Source organism: Brienomyrus brachyistius, chromosome 7, assembly GCF_023856365.1.
Source record: "Brienomyrus brachyistius isolate T26 chromosome 7, BBRACH_0.4, whole genome shotgun sequence".
NCBI lineage: Eukaryota > Metazoa > Chordata > Actinopteri > Osteoglossiformes > Mormyridae > Brienomyrus > Brienomyrus brachyistius.
In genome coordinates this window covers 13,422,176-13,447,542 of record NC_064539.1, presented here as the reverse complement: position 1 = coordinate 13,447,542, position 25,367 = coordinate 13,422,176, and the positions used below count along the sequence as shown (strand labels likewise).

Genomic DNA, 25,367 nt, shown 5'->3' with positions numbered 1-25,367 from the left:
ACAAAACTTACAAACAGCATAGTGTTGAGAAGGCTTCAGGAAACTCTTCCCCTCTTCTAAGGAGCCACACCTGTTGCTCATTTGTCTTAACTCTTGGTTCAGCCCTCGTATGGATCATTCCAGCTGCCCCTTGTTTTCTCCCTCATTAGTTCAGTATAAGAGTGCCTCCCAGCACTGTGTTCCCCAGTCTGGTCATTGGTGGTGTGCGTGCAAGCCAGTTTCCCCTCTTGCTAGTAGTGTCTTTCTGCTTGAACATGTTTTGTTGCCCTGTTTCTGTTTAACCCCTTGTTTGCCCCACTGCCTGCTCCTGCGTCCTTTGTTTCCATACTGTGAAATAAATGCTCATTCTTAATTCTGCCTATAATATTAAGTATATATGAAGTGGTATCCAATGAATTTTGTTTGTTGCTTTAAAAATAGATTTAAATTGATTTAAAAAATAGATTTATAAGACACAAAAACATCACAAGTGGTGTTCTGAAAAGTGTGAAAATTTCCTGAAGAGTGAAAAAACACTAATTGCATGGTTTGATGTTAGTTAGTTACAATCTGAAGAGTTTATTAAGCAACAACCATATTAAATAACCATAAATGGCTTCCCTTCAGTTTTTTAGGGAAAAAAGGCTGTGAAAGATTAGAGAGGACTTGGTTTGATGCTGATTGGCTTAAAAATGAAGAAGCTATTATAATTTATCTAACTGCAATACAGATACATGGTTATAGGACACAACCATATTAAATTACCACAAATGGCTTCCCTTCATTTTTATATGGAAAAAAGGTGTGAAAGATTAGATAGGACCTGAGGAACATTGAGCTTAATTTGATGTTGATTGGCTTAAATGTGACTTAAATGGGCTTAAATTGACTAGGACGATTGTGTCGGGCCCCATGGGTCAGGAGACTGGGGTTAAAGTGGTTCCAACTACTTTGAGCAGTTGTTTAAAGCTGACCCTTCAGCTATGATGTTGGACATCTCTGGGTCCATGATTCCTGATCCTCCAATCAGATGTAAACCACCCAGTTTCACAGAGATCGCACGGGTGGATCTGTGGTATCCGGGGTGAACTTCTCAAGGCTGGTGGTAAAGCTGCCCTCCTGGCATTGCAGACTTTGTGTCCATTTGGTAGTCAGGCATCATCCCAGCTGACTGGAAGACAGGACTTGTGGTCCCTATCTGGAAAAGGGAGGGTGATCGGCTGTATTGTGTCAACTATAGGGGGATAACATTGCTTTCAGTGCCGGGTAAGGTTCTTGCTAGGGTCATTAACAGGATGCGTGATCACTTGTTTACTTGTCAGCGACTGGATCAGTCTGGTTTTAAGCCTAAGAAGTCTACCATTGACCATATCCTGGCACTGAGGGTTCTCATGAAGCACAAGCGCAAATATCGGCAGAGCTTCTTTGCAGCCTTTGTTGATTTTCGTAAAGCATTCGACTCAGTTGATCGAGGGACATCCTGAGACTTTGCAGGATCCCCCCAAAGTCGCTGGATGTCATGGCCTGTACACTGGTACTGTGAGTGCTGTGCAGAGCGGAGGGAGAACCTCAGAGTTCCCAGTTGATTCTGGGGTTTGCCAAGGATCTGTTCTTCCTCCTACTCTGTTACAATGCTTGTATGGGCTGGATGTTGGGCAGAGTCATGGGGTCCAACAGCTGTGGGGCATCCGTTGGAGAAGAAAGATTTACTGACCTTGACTTTGCCGACGATGCTGTGATCTTAGCAATGGAACCAATGGAGGTTCTGATTGGGGCCCTCGAGAGACTGAGCGAGGATACTGAGTGTCTGGGATTGCGGGTGTCCTGCATAAATACCAAGATCCAGGCATTTAATGGCTTCTTAGCCACAGCAATCAGTAGTTTATCTGTCTGTGGGGAGAATGTCGACTTTGTTGAGAAATTTACTTACCTTGGCATTATATACTCGTACGTGAAAGCTGAATTCCATGCAGGAGGCATCCGGCAAAGTCTCAGGAGAAACCCCTGGATATATCTCTTGTGGCCAGTATATTTAATCAGATAATGATAATGGTTGTCTCCTATTATGGTGCTAAATGACAAAATTGCTAAATGGTAAAGACACAATACTTATTGTGCATGTGTGGCAGCATTCAGTGAGTGCTGGGCCAATTTAATTTTAGGTGCATTAAAAGAATGCTGTTAAGTATTTACTTACATAGACTCTTGATTGATTCTTGGTCAACTGGCTGATATGAAATTTTAAATTCCGCTCACATATTTTCAAATGAGCCCAACGCTTTTAATGCAGATAATTTTAGGTCTATAGTGGGATAAATATAGATTTGCCATAAAATCTCTTGCGTGAGAGCCTGAAAGTCTTACAAAACTGATTAGAGATTGTTTGATTTTCACTATACTGTATGAGTTCAAATGTTTCCTAATTTGAGATTTCATCCATTGTTTGTAAGACCATTGAACAAATTGGTGCAAATGTTTAGTGTGGGATTTCCTTTTCTAAAGACACGTACACACTATAGTATGAATTCTTACTCGATTATTAATACTGATGAACTCCATCTGACTTTGAAGCCGTTTCTGACTTGCTGATCCATCCATCCATCCATCCATGATTTCTAACAATGTACCTGTATTCTCAAACCTTCTTGCAGGTGAGATTAAAAGACACACAGACACACACACAGACACACACGGCAGTGGGTCGTATTGAGGCCACAGCTCTTAGGGGTGACACTAGTGCAGCAGAGGATTGTGGGAGAGACAGCAGCCTATTCCAGGAAGCATAGGGGTACAAAGGCAGGTGAACATCCTGGAAGGGATGGCAGTCTACCAGAGTGTACACACACATAAAAATAAAAACATGGATTCAGCATTGTGTGGTCTGAAACTGAAAAGCATAATCACATTATTACTAGTGTGTTAAATCCAATAGCACAATACAAATGGATTTTATGTAGAATACCCTCTGGGATTGATAATGAATTTGCATGTGAATTCGTATGTCTCACAACGTGGCACAACAACAAATTTTACTCATAAAAGGAAATTTTATCCCCCCCCCCCCCCCCCAAAAAAAAAAAAAAAAAAAAAGACAGACAATCAGTTCTGGTGGTAAATAGCAGGAATTTAATTGAAATAAAAAAGAAGTACCAGATCTATTGCATTATAGTTACATATTTCTTTTGGGTTAATCTACTCTTTGTTTTGTAGTTGTACTGAAGACAAATATACAATGAACATTCAGCTATCACAGACTGCACACTAGATACTGTAGTAATGTAGTCTAGCACAAGACCACCAAAAATAATCAAATGATTTAATCTGTCCATTTTCATTTTGTACAAAATTCACCCCTTTCCACTTTTCTGCTATCCTGTAGTCATTACTGTACACAAAAAGTTTTTTCAGGGATAAGTAATTAGTTAATGCCTTAGGAAATCAAACAATCAAAAGAAAATAAAGAAAAAAAAAAAATAAAAGATGTACATTGCACTGACACAGAAAGTCAGCTGTGTTATTAGACATGCAACAAGTAACAAAACTTGCTGAAATGATAGTATAAAAAAATGTTAAAACCAATATAATTGCATAAATACTTTGTACAGTTTGTTTTTTCTGTAAAGAAATACAACCTTCAACCATAACGCCTAAAAGGAAACACATCTGATAAGATTTTTCCTTTGTTTGTACACAAAGTGGTGCAAAACTGCCCAGATCATTTTTGCCACCTAGTTTTGGAAGCTGCCAATCCGCAGCATATCCAATTAGTCTGATGTAATAATTGTAAGCTAGATATACATACAGTACATGAATAATGATATAAGACTGCACACTATACAATGAGAGAATGTCTAATCTAAGGCTATATCAGAAACGGGCTGCAGTTGCGCTACATCAGACGAAATGTCTGTGAAAGTGACCTGAACATTTGAGGAAGGAAAAAAAAAAATCATTTCTAATTGTTAAAGCAGCATTTAAAATAAGAGTTTTGTTGCCCACGGTACCAGCAATTCATGACACTTAGAGGAAGCACACACCCTTTTACTGGCACACATGCTTCAGTTAGTTACTGTCTCAGTATCTTTCAAATGTCTTTTAATACACATGTATTTTAATCATTAAGAAATGTAAGGAAAAAACAAGTCAATATATGAAACGGCAATGTAATTTGTGAACAAATATTTAAATGAGTGAGGGCATTCTCCAAGTTTCAAAATCAAAATCAGAGGCACCCCTTAACACCCCCACAGAATTAGTCAGTAACTTGTTATCCTCACCTAAAAAGTTTCTTTCTCTACGTACATTTTCTTACAGAGCCGTACTTTTTACCAAATATACTACATGTATAATTAAATATCTATTAAAAACCAATAAGAATCCCTTTGTCCACATCCACAAAGACAGGCCACAACAGGTACATTATTACCAACTGCACTCACCGATGTTTTTTTGTTCTTTTATTTTAGCCCTGTCATAGTATAAAAATTTGACTTTGTATTTTAAAATATGAACAGCTAATAGGCTGTTGCCCTCAAATGTAACATTGTAATTCTGTATAAAAGAAACCTGAGGACAGATACAGAAGAACTTTCTGATATGTTTCCGAATAGCTTCACCACCAGCTCAGAAGATAAATCGGATCACAAATTCATTGCAAGCTGCAGAAGAAATAAATATATCCCAAACATCGAAAAAGATCCATGATTGTAATCAGAATGACTTTGTTAGCATGTGATTTCATGCCGGTACCATGGGCAACATATTAACAAAAACAAATACTGTAAACAAAAATGTTTATAAAAAATTGCATTTAACCAATCTCTTTTCCAATAACATTCATAGTGCCTTTCGTTTTCACTTGGTTTCTGTGACAGACTAAAGACAAACTCTCTCCACCCCCAGAACTGTTTCATACTAAGTTCCTATGTAGGCAAAACTCATCTTCAAGAGGTTTTTTTTTTGTTCTAGTTAAAAAGGCCATCATATGTATTTACAATATAAACAGCTTCATTGCTCTTCTAAGGGAGGCCTAAACATGTTGTCTATCTAAAATCTAAAAAGCGAGTGATTCCTTGATGGTGTTTTGAGGGCTGTTAAAGCAGCAAAAACATTATGGGGGTGAGGGGTGATTTCTAAAGCCACCAAAAAGTTTCAGATTTTTTTCTGCCCAACTTCCCCATCATCTGCTACACAGAGAAAGTTAAACGTGATCTCTGTGATCTTTTTCCCCCCATTAATTAGCATTTTACACAGTACAAAGGAAAATGAGAGTGGCTCCTGATTTGGGTTGAGATCTTCTTTTGTCAGGGTTGGGTCAGTGGCTTTACTGGGCGTGTGGTCAGGTCCGTTACACTGCAGGGGAGCTAGTTTCTTGAGCCATCCTCAGATCCACGTTCATGCTGAAGATTATAATAACAGTTCTGGCACACCCGGACCGGAGAGGAGATCTTCAACCGCTTGATCTCCGACTGGAAGCGACTGCACCTGTAAAGATGGAGAACATACCATTCCCAGAGCTTAGTGATGGGGCAGCTTTATCAAATATACAGCACTGTGCTAAATTCTTAGCCTGCCAAGAAAGTCTTTCAAGTCTGTCAAAGTGTATCAGCCAGTTCAAAACCTCTCCTCAAGTCACCTCAGCATTTGCAGCAACCATCCCATGTACCCAATTATTTCTTGATGCGACCACTAGCACAGCATGTTTGACTAATCGATACTTCAAGTGATTTCACAAATTAAGCTAATTAAGTGTGCTAGCAATAAAATTATATCACCACAAGGAATGGCTGGGATGCCCCGTTCTTCTAGCTGTGCAGTACAAAAGAAATTACTACTTTTTACCAAGTTCTTGTTCATTTGCAGGTATGCAAGACGGAGTGAATATACACTTCCTGCCCAGATAAGCAGCTTTAAAAATTTCTTTGCATAGTACTGTACGTCGGTAAGATGTCAGTCAGACACTATGGCTTAAGATGGCAGACGAGGGCATCAGTGGATTTATGCCAAAGGAGAGCGGCTGCCTTACTTCTGGCAGAAAAGCTGCCCGCAGTTGCGGCAGTGATGCCGCCGCTCAGTCAGGGAGAAGCGCACGGTGCAGCCGGAGCAGCTGTCCACCACCTCGTCCTTCACCCAGTGGTCCGCGGCTGAACGGCCTGGCTGGTCGCTCACGGACCAGCTGAAGACCCGTCCGCGTCCGTCACCCACCAGGATCTTACTGTGGTCCCTGGAGCAGAGTTCAGAAGCCATCCTATCACAACGGGTCCCAAGGCAGAGGACCTGACCCATGACATTTTAGCTCAGCGTTTGTCGAAAGGCCAAGTGAGCCCTTAGAGGTAAAGTGGGCTCTCTCACATGTCAGTCAAAAATGAGATTAGTGTCCAATATTAATTACTGAGGGTCTACCTATCTTTTAAATATACCGAGATCTGTGCTACCTATGATATATATCAATTGTAGGGTATAGGCACACTGATTTTTCAAAAAAAATTCAACTTTGGAGCTCATTTTCGCAAAACTTTGTTTTCGTGGGATGGCCCACTTTACCTCTCAAGGGCACAAGTCATGCCTGGGCAGGCAACTTCTGTGGAGGCTTAAATCTGGGCTTCACCATCTCAGTGGGGGCCATGTTTTAATGACTGTTTTTATGTCCCGTGACAGGCTAAATAAAACTTCGTAATTTTTTTGGAGAGGCTCATTTTTGCATGCCCTTATATATGTGATTATTCATCAGACCTAAACATAAAATTTCATGTCTTTTTTTTTTAATTTTGGAGGCTTGCAGGCCAAGCTCTTCGGGATTTATAATAAACTTACACTACATCCACTCCTGCCACTCCTCAGAGCGGATCTGGAAGCCCCCTCGGCATTCGGGCCCATAGGGGAGGCGGCACAGGGACTTACTTGGAGATGGCGAGTGCGGTGATCTCCGCCGGGTGGGCGTTGTCTTTGCGGTCGAACGCCGTGTGCATGGTGAGCTTGCTGCGGAAGACCAGCTGACGCTCCCATCTGTAGCCTGTGCACGCGAGACAGCGTGATGACTCAGGCTGCTTGGGCATGTTCTCAAGTGCGATTTAACAAAAATACATCACAACAGCACCAGCGTATTGAATATCGAAAACAGACCTGATTGATGCTCATATTCTTAGTTACTAATGATTATTGGATTTTATTTTATATATATATATATATATATATATATATATATATATAGTTATTAAAAAGCAGATAAGCTTTTTTTTCCAAAAAAGCAGCAATTTCTTAATTGTAAGTAATGTTTAAGTGTAAGTAATTGTAAGTATGTGTTTATGTACTGAAACTAGACAGGTGAATGAGGAGCTTGTATTACGAAGTGGGAAATTCTAGCTTAGCTGGATAACTTGCCAGATTTAAGGTAGTCCAGTTTAAATGCCCTTTATCTTCATTCACTTAGTACAGATTACCTTAAATCCGACAAGTTATCTGGCTAAACCCTGCTTTGTGATTCAGCCCCCAGTATAGTCAATGTACAGAGCCCGTTCTAGCGCTTAGTGTGTTTGGGCTTACCGGGCCTCAACTGGCTGTAGGGACGAGCCTCCATCGATGAAGGCTGAAGGGGCTGTGGTACCCCCCCATGAAGCCCCAGGGGTGCATGGGGGTGGGGGTTGGAGGGCTGCTGCAGGCCAGAACGCGTCCGGCCCTCTGAATAGTTGACGAACACAAAGCCATCCTTCTCGTCTAGGCTCAGTGTGTCGGACCAGCGGCGCGAGTCGTCAGAGCCGCTGTCGGCCGACCACGATGCACCGAGCCGACCTGCGGGTCCCTTTGGTCGGGCCGCCGCCCCCGGCTGCCTCGGCCCAGACTTGGGCTCCCGGCCGCCGTTCTGCTCGTCGCCATCTGAGTCGCTGCTGTCATCTTCATGGGCCTCGCCACCTTCTGCAGACAGACAAGTGCACCAGACTCAGGCCGGGAGTACGGTCAGCCGCGTCACTGCCAGGCCAGGGCCGGGCGTGCGTCACCAGCCTCCGCCAGCACGGGGAACCTGAATCAGGGGACCACAATGTCCAGGCGAAACAAAGCACTGAAAACAGTTAGCGATGTCGTCCCATTCAGTTCTGGCGGCTGCCAAGCAACTGGATATAAACAGGAGTTTTAACAGCTATTAGAAGAACCGACAGACTAATTAAGGGAAGCTGACACTCACTAAAGCGAGAATAGAATTGTGATACTTTATTCATCCCCGTGGGGAAATTGGGTTTTGCCTATCCCACCTTCCTCTCCAAGGGGCACAAACAGGCTGGGGGATCCCAGCATAGACTTGACGAGCATTTGGCATGTCTGGAACTATTAGTGCTAAGGGCCCAATGGTGACATCACTCTCCCGGCTACAGGACTTGTAGGATTTACAGAATTCGAGTCCTAACTCACAGAACTACACACAGGCCTATTTTCCATAACCGAACATATTTATCCACATTTCGTTTTGGTTTGCCTTTCCCTTGCAGCATAACAGCTCACTTTTAGACTACAGTATGTCTGACACAGGATAAAGGGAGAGGTGCAGAGACCTCTCAGGATGGGACACCAGGTGGACATACCGATCTTGTCCTCGCCACAGCAGTCCGACACCTCAGAGGGCTCCAGCGGTTCTGGGGCTGGGGTCTCTGGCACCTGCAGGAACTCCATCCGCCAGAACTGTGGGGGGGGGGGAGATGCCTATAAATATAGTGTGTTACACAGCTCTGCAGGGGCAAAACACTTGAGTATCACAGTTCTGGCACAATTCCCCCCTGCCCTTGGACTAAAGTTTATTGGAAGTGTTTAATTTTTTTCCTTCCAAAATCTGAGGGTGTGAGAGACAGATTTAAAGGTACAGTGGACATGCTGACATCATCAGTGTAAGACAGGAAACCAGCAGTAAGAGAGGAGAGCAGAGCAGGGGGGTGTGGCTTCGGCGGACAGGGCCCTCACCCGCACCACGCCATCCGAGTGGCCGGTCACCATAACGTTCTGCGTGTCCCACTCGTTCATCTCGGACACGCAGCAGCACAGAATCTGCTGGCTGCGCCCGGTGAAGGTGTTCACGCTCACAATGGGGCTGCCATTGATGCTCCACACGTGGATATAGGTCCCTGAGCAAGACACGATGTCACCCTGCCAACACACCACAAGTCAGGAAGCAGGAAGTGTGAGACAGAAAATGGACTTTAATGGAACTTTAAACTCCATTTAAACTTTAATGGAACAATTCATGTCATTTCCATTAATTAGCTGCAGATTCTTCCAGCGCTGCTGTTTTTGTTCACGGGCATAATTATATTCTCACACCACAACATGTAATGTTACTAATGAACATATCAAACTGTGTGTCTTTGTACCTTTCCTAAAGGAAGCCACCTGTCAATTTATCTATGTATCAATAATGTAAAGTCACACAATATTGTTAGACATCTTGAGGAAATTATCTTGTAAAGGGAGCTATTGAACAATAAATAGACTGAAGCTGCAATGCACTTATTTAGCAGTGTTTTTATCCTAAGCAACATACAGCTGAGAAGGCAGGACCAGATAATCCCTGCAGCAAAGGGGGTTAAGGGCCATGCTGAAGGGCCTTAGACTTCATTCTGCTAGCAAGGGGAGTTCAGCCGAGCTTGTGATCACTGAGCCACTAAGCCACAGACCACTCCAGAGGTCCAGTGAAACACTTCTTCTGCCCAGTCTCTGAGCCACAGAGGGGGGGACAGGGGGGTGCCCACCGTGAGCTCGTTGATGCAGAGGGCAGAGACGGGGGCCCGGTGGCCACGCAACTGAGTGACAAAGGCCAGTTTGTTGAGGTCCCAAATGATGCAGGTGCGGTCGCGCGAGCCGCTGACGATGATGTGGTAGGCCGAGGAGGCCGTCAGGCATGTCACTGCGTCTGTGTGACCCAGCAGAGCCTGTTGGCACAGGAAGGGGGCACCGGTGAGCTCCTGCATTGTATTTTTTCATAGTTGCTTAACAAAGCTGGACCAGAATGGAAACTGATGTGCTGATTACTCATTCATAGGAAATGCACATCATTTGATTAAACAGTAAATAAATAAAAAGCAGATGAGCTGCAGGAAAGCCACTGATATACAGTGAATATGCAAATTGGACACTGGAGCCAACTGGAGTCAGTGAAACCCACAATTCGAGAAGCGAGATGCAACAGCGCTCCTAGAGTCAGTTCCCTGAATTGCATGTCATCTGTATCTCTATGTCGTACTGTCACTGTACACCGAGTGATCATTGTGCTGCTGAACCTGTGCTCTGTAAGCTCACACAGGGGGCATAAAATAATGGGTGAGAAGGATTTGATGCTGAGGACTGAGGAGTGTTTATTCTGGAAAGTTACTAAAATATGATTTAGTATTTAGTCTACGCGTCAGTTTGGACATGGGGAAAACGTACAAAACCCCCCCTAAGAAACAAAGACGACGTGAGAGACCACCGTACCATTCCACAGAAGCACACACAGATATGCAGGAGATGCACAGACAGACAGGAGGACGCGAAGGTTAAATACTCAGGCGCAGTTTACCTGTTTGAGAGTGAGCATCTTGGCCCTCTCCTTGGACGTGCCCATCTCCCAAACGCAGATGGTGGTGCTGGTGCCTCCGGTGACGACCAGCTTTAGATTAGGGCAGATGGCACACAGGATCTGACCCCATTCTGACAGGCACTCATACACAACAACTGCCTGGAAAAAAAGAAGCAAGAAATAAAAAAAGGAAGAAAGCATGAGACCGAAAAAAACGTTGTAATGCAATATCTTCTTACAAAGGTAAAGATAAAACCCAGACTAAACACCAGACAGCAGAAGCACTATGAATACGGTACTGACAGGATATATGTAATAAAAAAGAAGACTGTGGTATCAGGTTTGAAGACACAGAATATGCTGAGGAGCGATTCAATTTCCAGGAACAAAACAAAGACACCTAATGACCAATACAGTATCATTATTAAACATAAAATGTCCATCTGTGATTAACAAATGCCTGGTGTAATGCCATGAACGACAAGAAGTAATAAACCTAAAAGGAGACAAAAGCAGTCTGATTGCACAAGCCGCCTGCCTGTTTTATTGAATTTTTAATAGAATTTTTGTCTGAGGTGATTCCCGAATGAGGCTGGCCTACTGCAGGCAGACAGACAGCTGTTAGTTACCAGAAGTCATGTAAGTGAATCCTGATATGTAGCCTGGGCTGGGCCAGCCACAGGTATGCAGGACTGACCTTATCTGACTCGTAGTTGGCCAGTCTGCAGCTAAGATCAGCGTATCCCCAGGCAAAGGTTTTGTTCCAAGTGGGCGGTACCAACACTTTGTTCTGCTCCACTGCGAGGATGCCCTTGTCGGTGCATACGATCTGCCCAACCGGCTCCTTCAGTTCTGAAACACACAGGGGGGGGGGGGGTGTTGTCAGGCCCTGGTGACAGATGCTTTTTGGAGGACTGGGCATCCCTGCATGCACTGCTGCATTGCCACTGTACCAGAGGCCAGGTTATGTGCTCTATGACCATCATTGTGTGAAGTGGGGGGAAAAGTCGCCAGTAATCTTGTTATCAGTATCAGTAGGTTATGAGAGGTGCCAGTATGCAAGAGTGTTCTCAGTACTCTGAAGAGAAAAACAAAGATGTCGCGGTATTGAGTACCAGCTCACTCGTAGCTCTGAGATCCAGCTTTCCTGGATGTCCGCTTGTACTACTGGTCTTGAAACTCTATAAATTGACATGATTTACTTGAGGAATTATTTTGATGTGTTCTCACTGATTGAAATAAACCTGACTGATCCTAGGGCAAGTGTGGCGAGCCTGATCCATGGAAAGCCACTGTTGGTGGGTATTTTGGGATGACCAATCAATCAGCCAATAATAAAGCAGTGGTTCTTAGCTCCAGTAACTGATTGAGAGGTCATCCCAAAAAAAAAAAAACTAAATAACACCGCTCTAGTATTTTTAAAAATTAAAATCACATCAAAAACAGCACATTTACAGTCTTAAACAGCTCACCTTTGACAGGCGCCAGTGACGGACGCAGGTTGTCCAGGTGATGGAAGAAGATCTTGTCGGCAGCGGTGCTGAGGCCCGTGGGCATGCCGGGTGGCTCCCCATTGGCTTTGCTGCGCACTCGCTTGGGCGGGTGCGGCTTTTTGAACAGCTGGAATACAGAGTAGCACATTTACACAGTAGAACAAGATGCACATGATGAAGAAGTGCAATATGTCAGACCTCAAGAACGGTGGTGGAAGAGGAGGATGATGGTATACCGGATCAGAGACGGGGCTACCCGTAAGGGGGGGTAGGAAGAGGAAGACTTACAGGGAGCCACACCCCAGGGTGGCCATGACAAATGCTGCGGTCATTGACCATGAACAGGTGAAACATTCCCAGAATTAAAAGTCTGTTAAAATAAGCTGGAATTTAAAAATTTCAGTTCTTAAATGAATTAGTGCTAAAAAAGCCCAATTAAGCTAATTTTCATTTTTCATAATTTTATTTTTGGGGTCTACAAGTATGTATTTAAATGCTTCAATGTTCCAAAAATACATTACTTTTCTCATACTGTACATCTCGGTTCACTTTGTTTAATCAAGCTGTCCCGGCCGTGCGCCTTTAAGAACATGCAGAATAAGCATCAGATGTAGCGAACTCGCATAACAGAATTTCGCTTATAACAGACAAAGAATTTGGTCCCCAGGCCCGCTTTTAGCTGTAGTTTTCCATCGGCTATAACGGGCATGCAGGCTCCACCTACAAGATGTGTGGCGTGCCAGTGATATCCAGTGCAGATATGTAGTCGGGATTATTAGTAGTCATGCATCTGGTCAAGTAAAGTTGGATTACTATATGTACAATATAATAATCTATACCACAAGTGGCGGGCGGCATGGTGGTGCAGTGGTTAGCACTGTCGCCTCACACCTCTGGGACCCGGGTTCGAGTCTCCGCCTGGGTCACATGTGTGCGGAGTTTGCATGTTCTCCCCGTGTCGTCGTGGGGTTTCCTCTGGGTACTCCGGTTTCCCCCCACAGTCCAAAAACATGCTGAGGCTAATTGGAGTTGCTGAATTGCCCGTAGGTGTGCATGTGTGAGTGAATGGTGTGTGAGTGTGCCCTGCGATGGGCTGGCCCCCCATCCTGGGTTGTTCCCTGCCTCGTGCTCATTGATTCCGGGATAGGCTCCGGACCCCCCGCGACCCAATAGGATAAGCGGTTTGGAAAATGGATGGATGGATGGATGGATATACCACAAGTGTGTCTGCTGGAGATGTGTGGTATGAGTAAATGGTGTCCTGTAGTACAGCAACTCTGGATAAAATGGAATTTGGATATAACGGACTGTTTTGCCAGGTTCCTTGAAGTCCGTTATATCTGGATTTTACTGTAGATGTATACAGTAAAACCTTGGATTGTGAGTAACGGTCTGCGAGACGAGCAAAATATTTTAATAAATTTTAACTTGATAAACAAGCTAGGTCTTGCAATACGAGTATTACATATACACTTTTGTCTGCCTAATGTCACGTAATCACAACTGAGCCGATGGTTCTTCTCTCTCTCACTGCGGGATTGTGGGTATTTATTTCCCATGCTCAGTCTCAGTTGGCGTGTATCACTCGTATAGTCAAAATTTAGTAGAAAAGCACCACCCGAATAAGGGTGTAGCAGTGCGAGCAATGATTCTGTTTAACGACAATGCAATGTCCACATTTTTGTGAAAACGAAAAGGAGGCAAAAGCAGCTGTCATTGGACAGGTTCCTTGTTAAAGCCGCACAAAAAAGAAAAAGATTCCAGTGAACCAACAGACAGCAGTGATGCAGTTATAGTGAAAGTCATCCTACAAAATAACCCTCCTCTTTTCCTCTCTCGTCTCCCTCATACCATCTATGATTCTTTTCAAAGGTAAAGTGCAAGTTTAATTTTAATTTTTAGTTTATATTTTGTATGAATAAATTTTTTATTAATATTTTTGGGTTGTGGAACAAATCATCCGAGTTTCCATTATTTCTAATGGGAAAATTCGCTTTGATATACAAGTGCTTTGGATTAAAAGCAACGTTTCCAGGACGAATTATGCTTGCAAACCAAGGTATCACTGTATTGGTTTATGAATTTGTGATATACTTTCTTTTTTAATGAGTACTGGGGTGATATTATCCTTTGTAATATTATCACATGATATACATATCATCGATCACTGAGATTTGTAAACTTTGTTAGTAATCTGGAGTGATATCACTCATTCAGGGTGTGGTCTGATGATGCCCTGGTGATGCCCATGACGCCTGCTGTATTATCATTGGTTGTCCAATAGGTATATGTCTTTTTAAACTAGAAGTGCACAGGGCTAGTGCGGAAGGGATCACGCCGAAACATGTCTATGCTGTGACATTTATTGTACTATATCAAAAACAAAGTGCAACCTGTTTTCTTTATTCCTCGTAGATTCTCCGTTGTGGTCAGCACTCTTATATATTGTTATATCACCAGGAGTGTATTCTAATTTCTTGTAATTCCTTTCAAAAGAGGCCACTCTGCGGTACCTGCTTGGGGATCTGCCCGAAGTTGTTGATGAAGCCGATGGTGGCGGTCTCCTTCAGTGGGTCGTTGATGTTGTAGATGTCCACCTGCCCTTCGTAGAAGAGGTGGTGGAAGACATTGACAGCCTCCACGGCGGGTGGCCCCTGCTGCTTGTAGCCGAATATGAGGTCTATCCACTCGTGCAAGTGGGCGCTGACGTAGTCGCACTCGAGAGCCTGGGCATTGCAGATGGACACCAAAAATTGTGTACAAGGTGAACTGCAGCAGCACACTATAACGGTAATGATACTTTAGTGCCATTTCTACAAGCAAGTTGGAATTCTAACCCATCTTGCTCTCCTATGACACACAGATAGAGAGCAGGGTCAACCACTGGAGCTTCAGGCTTAAGGGCCGTGCTCAAGGTCCCAACAGTGATATGATCACTCTGCTGGCCACGGGTCACACACTGCCCCCATGGAGCTAGAGAACAAATGACATCACATACCTCTCGGTGAACCCGGATAAATTCCCTGGGGTCACCCTTGGCCCATGGGGGCAGGATCACATCACCAAGTTTAGTGCCGTTCTGTTTACTGCCTATTAACCATGCAGGGAGCAGAATATAAACAAAGAATTAGTATGTTGGTCTTCTCACACCCATTTTGTGGTAAAATACCATAAAAGCATATGAATGAGGTTCTCACCTAGGTCAAAGTTGTTGGAGTTGAGGAGGAACTCCGGGAGGTAGAAAAATTCCGGGATGAGCTCCTTGACGTCGGCCATGTTGTGCTTGGCAGCAGAGAGCCATGCCTCCCGGACACTGTGGAACATCCTGTCCGCCAGGTCAAAGTGACCTCCCTGTGGGCATTCGGGAATAACAGACACAGTGTAGTGGCCTCGAGCATGAGAAGCAAAACAAACACCCTGACCATTCCCACGCCATTTCCAAACAGTTGGCCATGGAGAGGGGGAGACAGCTTTTAATGCAAATAAGTCATACTGAGACATCAATATAACTTGGTATTATAAGTTGTACATTAATCTGTGAAAAACAACAAGAACTGTAAAAGCTTCAGGAATCAGGGCTGGGTGAAGATGAGCATTTGTCTTACTTGTAGCCTGAGGAAAATCTGAGTGAAGGGCTCCATTCGAACCAGGTATGAGGCCACGATCATAGCAGAGGAGTAATGAGTCCCATAGTGATAAGCAGGGGTTTCACCTAGAAGCAGGAAATCATGTCATGTATGTGGTCAGAATATATATATTCCCACGCCATGTTGTGTTGTTTTGTTTGCAAAACACAATTCATAAAAGTTTTTCTCAGTACAGTTTCCGATTGTTCCCTGGCTAAAAGGGGGGGTGGGGGGGGGGGGGGGGGGTGGGGGGTGGTCAGGGCACAACAATTGCACTTCCAGTGAATATTAGGATTTCTGGTAGGGAAGAGTGAGGATGGTTGTAACATGGCTTATTCCTCTATTCAGGAATCAGCTGTAGTGACGATATTCCTACTGCACATGCTTAGTTAGCCCCTTCTCCTTCCTGGAAGAAAGCAGCCATTTGTAACCATTCCTTCTGCCAAAAATACTTCTAAAGGTATTTTTTTATGATCAGTTTTTGTCATGTCTAAACTGTTTGGGAGAAGCACTGCAAAGTCATACAATTTTAATCTGTTATACAATTTTAATTCTTAGCTTCTAACAGGCATCGCTAGCAGGTGTCAAAGCTATTGTGTTGAGCAAGCACAGCAAATGTTATCTTGCTTTAGCATTTAGATTAGTAGTATGCCTAGAATATTGAGATGTGTATTGTGATGCTGAGAAGTTAGTAATCTGCATAAACTCAGTGTATCATTATATATATATATACACACACACACACACACACACACACACACACACACACACACACACACACACACACACACAGTACAGGGCAAAAGTTTGGACACACCTTCTCATTCAATGTGTTTGACCATTTACATTGGTAGATTCTCACTGAAGGCATCAAAACTATGAATGAACACTTGTGGAGTTATGTACTTAACAAAAAAAGGTGAAATAACTGAAAACATGTTTTATATTCTAGTTTCTTCAAAATAGCCACCCTTTGCTCTGATTACTGCTTTGCACACTCTTGGCATTCTCTCGATGAGCTTCAAGAGGTAGACACCTGAAATGGTTTTCACTTCACAGGTGTGCCTTATTAGGGTTAATTACTGGAATTTCTTGCTTTATCAATAGGGTTGGGACCATCAGTTGTGTTGTGCAGAGGTCAGGTTACTACACAGCCGACAGCCCTATTGGAAAACTGTTAAAATTCATATTATGGCAATATTGATATGGCATATTGATGCCTTCAGTGAGAATATATATATATATATATATATATATATATATATATATATATATATATATATATATATATGTATATATATATATATATATATATAAAGTTAGTGGAGCACGCCAGATGTGACTGATGACTGATTTAGTAAATCATCTAAGTGATAAGCACTGAAGTGGTGATGAAGAAACGGACAGCTAAGTAGCCATAACAGCTTTTAAAAGAGGAGATACTGTGGTTACACAAAGTAAGAGATGTCGGTGGTGTGGCCATACTTCTCGCAGTCTGACACATTTCTTTGGTAAATAGTTTTCATTTTTCATTTTCACACACACACACACACACACACACACACACACACACACACACACACACACACACACACACACACACACACACACACACCAGCACCATCAATCAACATAGAATAAGCCCAGATTTTAGCCTAAACATTTTCAAAAACACTTATTCAATGGATATTCTGAGGTAGCAGGCAGACAACTTTATGGGTTTAATAATGACTGTATTTGCAGCTACAAGGACAAAAGATATTTAAAAGTTCTCCATACTAATGGTAATTTAATAAGCATGAATGGACAGCACTCGCAGTGCTTTTGCCTGCTCTGGCGGCCCATCATCCAGAACGGCGCCTATGTGTGTTCGCTTCAGGTCCTCATGCAAAGCGTCAGTGCCACTACAGCATGCCATCGAGACTTTGAACAGTGTACAACTGAGCTATTCTCTATACTGAACTATTACGTAGTGATACTAAAGGAAAACATTTATCAAAATAAAGCGTTTTAGAAACCATAACAATAAATCATAATAATTTTTTAAAAAACGATGCGTCAATTTAAAATATTGATGTCAACGCATTTTCAGCGTCAACATCATCGATTTCATTGGCTAATCACGGCAGCCCTAATGTGGATGTCTTCTGTTACCCTTTCTTTGTCTCACTCACTCACACACACACACACACACACACACACACACACACACACACACACACCTATATATCCAGATGCACACTTAAGAATATATTCCAACATTCACTTAAACACACACACAGTTCAGTTTAGTAAGCTTTCACATTTCACAGAAGTATTATTAAATTTCAGTGTCTTGATTTTGATTTAAGCAAAATCTTTATACAGCCAATTTAACTTAATGAAAAGGGTACCCTGTCTGTGCATAAATGAACTAAAGAAATTGCAAAATGAACATAAAGAATGAATTTATAAAATTTTTATGAATGTTGCAACTGTCCCCTGTCAGGGGGTCAGTTGCAACATTTGACTTTCTCTATTTGAGTGTAAATTATCTTATATACACATTACATCAATGTAGGTGGGCAGCTGACAGATGTGGGTTTAATGTCTTCAAATATATAAAGACAGATAATTTTGTTGATCGAACAGATGCAGACATAGATAATGACACTGCTGTGTCTCTCTAGTGCGCATACCATTAGGGTCCTCCCAGTCTTTGAACCGCTTCTTGTACTGGATCAGCCGGTCTTCTGTCTGAGCCCCCATGGGTTTGGACAGGTTACGGAACGTCTTGGGGTTGTTCAGGTCCAGTTCCTTGGGGGGGGGGGGGGGGGGGATACAAACACAGTGTAAGCACAAAATTCCACAAAAGCAAATGAACCATTTACTCCTCAATCAAATCATTAAACGGTATATTAGTATGTCATGGTGTGTGTACCTCTGAATCATAGTCTGCAAGGATCCAGGGGAAGACGGGGTATTGCATCAAGTCATTGTAGGACCTGCCTGCCAGTGTGTTCAGGTGCATGAGGTACTGGAAATTACTGATCTCCCCTCGCTGTGTGGAAAAACACAGCATTTCCCTCATGAGTTATATACATATTCGTCAGTTTGATGTAAAGAAAGTCAAACAAAAATGGTCTTCAGGAAAGCTTACCTCCCAACGCTGTGTTACGGACCTCTCTCCCACCAAAGTACTGAGCAATCCAGACCTTTATGTGACAAGAGAAAGAAACCCCCATTAAACTCCAGTGTAATGATGATCCATGGAATCTCTTCCAAGGGATGGGATACTTGCCCTTGTTCTACACTGGTGTTGGGCCGCTGGCCGGAGACGGACTCTGAGCTATCAGCTAGAGAGGGCACCACTGCTAGAAACCTGCAATGAGACCAGAAGATATTTACAGGCTCATATACTGCAGAATGGAGGTGCATTTATGTATCAGAAGAGGTGTTGGTGTGGCTAACAGGGGAGTCCATCCTGTAGTCTGTATGGGTCCCAATGTCCCAGTGAAGTGAAGGGGACATAGTTCTGTAGAAATGTTGCCATCCTTGAGATGAAATGTAAAACTGAGGTCCTGACTCTGATGTCAAGATCCCTGGGCATCTTTCAGAAGAGTATGGGTGGTACCCTGGTGTCCTGGCTAAAATTTCCATCTGTGGCCCTTCCAAATCTGCACCCCTAATCATCTCCTAGATTTAACTGGTGAATTCTCTCCTGCCCCTTCACCACCTTAGCTATGTGTGGTGAGTGTACTGGCGCAGAACGACTGTTGTTGCGTCATCCAGGTGGGTGCTACAAAGTGGCAATGGTTGAAGTGTCTCCTCGATGGTTCTATAAAGTGCTTTGGGTGTCTTGAAAAGCATTACATAAACATAACATTCATTCGCCGGGGTCAGTCTGCAATAGGACTTTCATTTGAAGTGCTCAGTCCATATTTAATGAATCTGGAAACTCAACACTATGTTTTCATGTTGCAGAAGGAGTCAAACACATCCTGGCAAATGCACAAATAAGCAGTATCTAAGGAAAATCAGCCTGGTTAATTTGGATCGGGAAAGTAGTCATTTGAGAGGGTTAAGAAGTATTCCATCTTAGACGCCCCCCCCCCCCTTGGGAGGTTTCCGGCATATCCAACTTGGAGGAGGCCCCGGGGCAGACATGGGACACACCGGAGAGATTACATCTCTCGGCTGGCCTGGGAACACCTTGGTATTCCCCAGTGGAGATGGAGAAGGTAGCTGGTGAGAGGTCTGGGCATCCCTGCTTAGTCTGCTGCTCCGCTGACCCGACACCAGATAGCGGTAGAAAATGGATGGAAGGATGTTTGGATGGATGAATGAATGAATGAATGAAGAGATATTTTGGATGGATGCACACGTACCTCTGGTAGACTTTGTTCCGGACCCCTTTCTGGAATGCTAGCAGATAATTTCTTCCGTCTCCTGAAAAGACTTCAACTGCTATTGGCTGGAATCAAACAGAGCAGGTGTTAATAGACTGAGCCAATTCTGAAAATGATTTTGTGACCAAAGTCAAAGCCAAGATCCATGTTCTATGTCAACAGCTGAGTGACAGATACCTTCCCTTTTGGCCGGACAAATCTAAGTGGTCTCACCTGCAGCAGGTACCGTCGCTTGTGCACCTCCTTGATGTCCTCATAGGCGAAGATGCTGTAGGTCCTCTTCAGCTGGTTCTGGCCCTGCCTCGCCCCCCTGGGTATGATTGCCTCATGCATGCTGGAAAACCCCGATAAAACGGCCAAATGTTTTACCATCGCACCGCAGCACACGTGGAGTCACAGCGCGTGGAGTCACAGCGCGTGGAGTCACAGCGCGTGGAGTCACAGCGCTTCACCATAACCTCACACACATCCAGCAGACGGGAAATCACAAGACAGGAGCCAAATGATTCAGCAGGAGCCCTCACACATATGAAGCGGAAATCTAGGTCAGCCGCTCTGCGGCACTTTAGTGAGGGAGGCACTGTGAGATAGACCGAGACCAGCGTTCATTCAGTGTTTTCAGCTACACTTAAAATAAATGCAAATAATAATAAAATAAAAAAAAGAGAGAACAATCTGAAGAACTACGCAGATGTTAAAATATTAGATGAAAGTCAAAGAACCGTGTCCCTAATATTTAAAAAATGATATGAGAGGGGAGGAGCAGAGAAAAGCATACTGCAGTCTGCCGACAGTGCAAATTATACATGCAGTAATTCATGCGACTTCTATCTTCAGAGGAGATGAATGAAAGGGAATGACAAGCTATGCATAAATGCAGAATTCCCTCTTTATGTGGAGCAGTATGTATATTTTATTTCTTCCCGTAGGCAATTTCTGAAAATAACTTTCAATAAAATCTGCAGCAAATAGAAAGCAGTAAGAAAGTAGCTAACTATGGATACAAAGTATATAAGAAGAAATACAAATTATACATATATATACCCACATAAAGGTATCCCAACTGGAGGTCACCATTGCAGGGAAGCCACTGTTTCTTTCTTGCTGACTTACTTTGGAGGAAGTGTCTCGATGTCGCGGATCTCCCTGTTCATCGTCATGGTGAAGCCGTCGATCACGTAGAAGTGCTCCTTCCCAAACAGCAGCAGACCCTCACTGGTGTCTAAGCCTTGGACCCGAGCGGATCGGTACATGTGCTGAATCTGTATTTAGAACACAGAATCAAAAGGTACTCAATGGGACGTCTCGTGATGTAATCAAGTTGCAACAAATTCCAGCCCATCCTCATATAAATACTGAATGACTATAGTGATTTAGAAAAAGGCTTCCTTCCAGAGCGAGAAAATATACAGCGATACATGAACCCCATCATGCATATATCAGAATTTATTCTTCTGAGACCATATTCAGGTTACGATGAAAAATGGTGCATCGCTACAGTGAGTAAAACATGATTAATTTACTCTGTAATGGGAGTCAAAACCAAAATCACATAAGATGGGGGCTACATTCTGTAAACGTATAATCTCGGCTTTTTTGTGGCTTATTTATGCAGTTTTAGTTTAAAAAGCCACATATAATTTGACGATCAAAAGACTCCTTCCCCAGAAGTGCCTCCTCACCTTTTCCCCCTCCTCCAGGAGCCTCAGCAGGGTAGTGTTGTCCGTTTTTTCCTCTTCGTCCACGGCTCCGGACTCCAGCAGCTGGTCCTGCAGCTGCTCTGGTCCGTCCTCGTCACCCCCATCCGCCGTAGAGCGCGAGCGTTTCAGTGGCGGCTTGACCAGACCTGTGGACCACAGAGCAGCCACACGGCCGGGAGATACCCATTGAGAAAGCGGACCCAAAGGCCTTGGGGTGGTACATGACCAGGTGTTCAGCGTCAGGAAGTGGCCAGGGCAAGGCTGCTTCTGCACGCGACTGGCATTAAAACCCAAAAGCCGGTACTTTACAAGGGACAGGTTTTTGTCCTAAAGTACTGCATCTCACTTGATAAAATTTGCCAACTGGGGGGGGGGGGGGGGTGGATTTACCATTTCCCCATGTCGTCGTGGGGTTTCCTCCGGGTACTCTGGTTTCCCTCCCACAGTCCAAAAACATGCTGAGGCTAATTGGACTTGCTAAATTGCCCATAGGTGTGTGAGTGTGCCCTGCGATGGGCTGGCCCCCCATCCTGGGTTGTTCCCTGCCTCGTGCCCATTGCTTCCGGGATAGGCTCCGGACCCCCCGCCACCCAGTAGGATAAGCGGTTTGGAAAATGGATGGATGGATGGGATGGATCCACCTTGGTTAAATTTGCTGACCTGCGAGGCGGTAAAATTTTGTGGGTGAAAATGGGTAGGTATTCAGGCACCCCCCAATACCCGTACCCATACCCTTCTGCATGTCTCTGATCTGACAAACATTCGTCGACACTGAACTGCTTCAGGAATTCATTGTAAAACTTGCAAGCTGTGAGTTTTGGAAGTTTTGATATACTATGAGTAAGCAGCTGAAGCACAAATGTAAAACACAGAAAATGAGATTTAGAAACCCTTATATTTGGAGGAATCACATTCTCTGACGTGGCCAGTACCGGTATCAGTGTGACCTTTGACCCCGAGATGCGCCCACCTTTGACTCTGGCGATGGTGTCCTCTCCGTGCTCGGGCTCGTGCTGCGTGGTCACTCCCTCTGAGCTCTGCTCGATGGAGTGCTGGTACATGCCGGGGTTTCCCGACAGCACACGCATGTAGTACTCTTTGCTATCGTAGCTGATGGCCCTCCGGTATCGAATAGGTTTCTGGACAAAAAAGGAGAGAGTGAGAGGAAGACATCAATCAGGAACCATGCATCATGCTCACTACATCCGTGGGAAAAAAAATATATAAATGTATTCTGCTGTAAGATAGATGACAGAGTATAAAACTAATAGTACAGAAATCTGTCAAGCACTCTGAAAAACTCAGAGCATCACTGAAGGAAACCCCCCCGACAGGTTCTGGCATTTCATCATTCTCTAGGAACCAGCTGTTAAAGAAAAAGTCCATATATGTCACAGAAAAATACAACCTGTCGGCGTTACGTGTCGCTATAGAAGACCTGCAATGCTCAAGCTTCGTCTTTCTGCTAAATGACATTTTGCAGCATTTAGATGATCTCCTTAGTCCTTAGCATAACCCATGAAGAAAAATACACTGAATCCAAAATGCATTAACTACATAGTGTTTGGAATCACCACTGGATCCCTAGAAAGAAGAGATGTGCTTTGCTTTATTAATCAGCAGACATTGCAATTGTTGAAGCTGTATATATACATTTATATATATGTACTGAAAGGATCAGGAGAACAACCGAGGTACCATACAAGGCTAAATCGGAGTTTTTCAACCAGCTGAAAACATATGGAAGGTGTAAATGGCAGTTCCTAAATGCATATTAATTGCTGGTTATGGATAGTTTGTGAGATGGGGTTGTTTACTGGAGGCCTGGGGGGGGGGTATGTTACCAGCCCCTGCTAAGCGAAACCCTAGCAAAGTCCTAAAGCCACCCCACAGTGGTACTCCTAACTGCAAAATTTCCAGTGCAGACTTGGAGCTGTGCCAACCAAACTGTCATCATTTCAGCACCTGGGGACTGAAGTTGCTCTGTAATATTCAAATGTGGACAGATAAATGAGGAAAAGGGAGAACCTCTAATGCACAAGAGCTTCTGCTAAAGGAAACCTACTAAAGCAGTCAAAGGATTACTTCTTTTGAATGTGTGGAGCAATAATTGCTAGTGCTTCCTTTGACAGTCTATTCTTTCTTTAATGGGGGAGTAAGACTGTGCAGATGATCCGTCAATAAAGATTTGCGGCTAAGAAGCTTAAAAGAACTTTCAGAGTATGGTTATCCTGTGAGGTGCATTGTATGTCTCTATTTGGGTCAAACAAATGAGAAAATGCAACATGAGACTTATGCACAAAGTGAGCAAAAAATACATCCAATAAAACACGATCCATGTCTGACAGCTCCAACGCTCCACCGTAGCCTGAAGAGATTTCGCTCTCTGATGCAGTGAGATATTCATAAGAAGCTGAAAGCAGTGGAAAACAAAGTGCACCGGCATTTCTCACAAATCATCTTTGTTTACTTTCAAGGTGTATCAAAAATGATTTTAGGGTCACTCCTTATGGCCAGCTCACTCATCCAATCATGTTTTATACATTAATTGTATACAGCAGCTAGTCAAAATGCATTAATGTGGTCTAGCCAAGGTGTAGCAAGGGGCCAGGGCGCATAATCTGCATTCAACCAGTGCCATTATGTTAAACACTGAGCATATCCCTGTCATCTGGTTGCACGTTTTCCATATTAAGTGCTCAGAGGGACTTCCAGACCAAACCCCCCCCCCCCCCCCCCCCAGGTGTTTTAAAATGGCGGCATTACAAAATTCTTGAATTCTAATTTGAGCTGCTAAGCTGTCAGAATAACCATTTGGCTGGTACCTTCACAGGAGCAAGAGCCGGGTCAGGAAACAGGGGTACTTGAGGGTAGCTTTGAGTGGATGCAAGCTGGATTAGAACAAACAGGACACATAGACCTGGTCTCATTATCCATTTCAGCACTATCTACTTCTTAGCGTGTACAGATATCGTCATACTACCTACAGGTGAAATTAGGGAACACTACTAAAAGCAAAATGATGTTATGCCGACCAAAAAAAATTAATCAACTGGCATAAAGAGAATAAAAACACTGAGGTACATTCTAGATAATAAAATAATCTGTAATAAATCACTACATTTAAAGAAATCTTTAAGCTACCATACAGTATTAAGCTAACATAAAATATTTCTGTAATTTAGCAAAATACCGAATACAACAATATGTTTACACAATAGTACCTTCTAAAAACTGGATTATCATTCCCTTGAAAATATAACTGACTTTATTTTGCAAATATTTTGACCTCTCAAAAATTCATTTTTCATTTTACAAAGGATGCACTTTACATTCATATATACACTTGTATTCCTGCAATCCTACTGTCAACTGTGGGCAGTGGGGGCTTACTGGTTAGGGAAGCGCACTTGTAATTGAAAGATTGCAGGTTCGAATCCCCGACCAACAAGGCACCACTGAGGTACCCTGAGCAAGGTACTGCCCCCAAGCACTGCTCCCTGGGCGCTGAATTGTCATGATGTCACACATAGGTTAAATGCAGAAGTCACATTTAGTTGTAGTGTGCTGTGTCAACACTGATCACTAAATTCTAAACATCCAGCATATGAGTAAACAATATTCTTATAATATTCTATACTCTC

The 25,367-nt window shown here is 43.4% G+C and overlaps 1 protein-coding gene across 4 annotated transcripts in view; it reads right to left on the bottom strand.

Moving 5' to 3' along the window:
- Positions 1-3,082: 3,082 nt before the first annotated feature.
- The window catches only part of wdfy3 (WD repeat and FYVE domain containing 3), a 93,780-nt gene continuing 71,495 nt past the window's right edge, over positions 3,083-25,367 (bottom strand). For all 4 annotated transcript variants that reach the window (XM_049020381.1, XM_049020382.1, XM_049020379.1 and 1 more), the window contains 23 exons: positions 22,694-22,862; positions 21,706-21,869; positions 21,137-21,285; positions 20,237-20,357; positions 20,003-20,088; positions 18,916-18,996; positions 18,775-18,829; positions 18,556-18,675; positions 18,314-18,431; positions 15,615-15,721; positions 15,207-15,360; positions 15,008-15,099; positions 14,523-14,735; positions 11,989-12,136; positions 11,214-11,368; positions 10,517-10,675; positions 9,711-9,890; positions 8,926-9,108; positions 8,553-8,649; positions 7,522-7,890; positions 6,880-6,991; positions 6,005-6,202; positions 3,083-5,463 (listed from right to left, as the gene is read on the bottom strand). In XM_049020381.1, the coding sequence (XP_048876338.1) occupies positions 5,343-5,463; positions 6,005-6,202; positions 6,880-6,991; positions 7,522-7,890; positions 8,553-8,649; positions 8,926-9,108; positions 9,711-9,890; positions 10,517-10,675; positions 11,214-11,368; positions 11,989-12,136; positions 14,523-14,735; positions 15,008-15,099; positions 15,207-15,360; positions 15,615-15,721; positions 18,314-18,431; positions 18,556-18,675; positions 18,775-18,829; positions 18,916-18,996; positions 20,003-20,088; positions 20,237-20,357; positions 21,137-21,285; positions 21,706-21,869; positions 22,694-22,862 (3,351 nt within the window). In that variant the 3' untranslated portion in view covers positions 3,083-5,342. The remainder of the gene's footprint in view (positions 5,464-6,004; positions 6,203-6,879; positions 6,992-7,521; positions 7,891-8,552; positions 8,650-8,925; positions 9,109-9,710; positions 9,891-10,516; positions 10,676-11,213; positions 11,369-11,988; positions 12,137-14,522; positions 14,736-15,007; positions 15,100-15,206; positions 15,361-15,614; positions 15,722-18,313; positions 18,432-18,555; positions 18,676-18,774; positions 18,830-18,915; positions 18,997-20,002; positions 20,089-20,236; positions 20,358-21,136; positions 21,286-21,705; positions 21,870-22,693; positions 22,863-25,367) is intronic.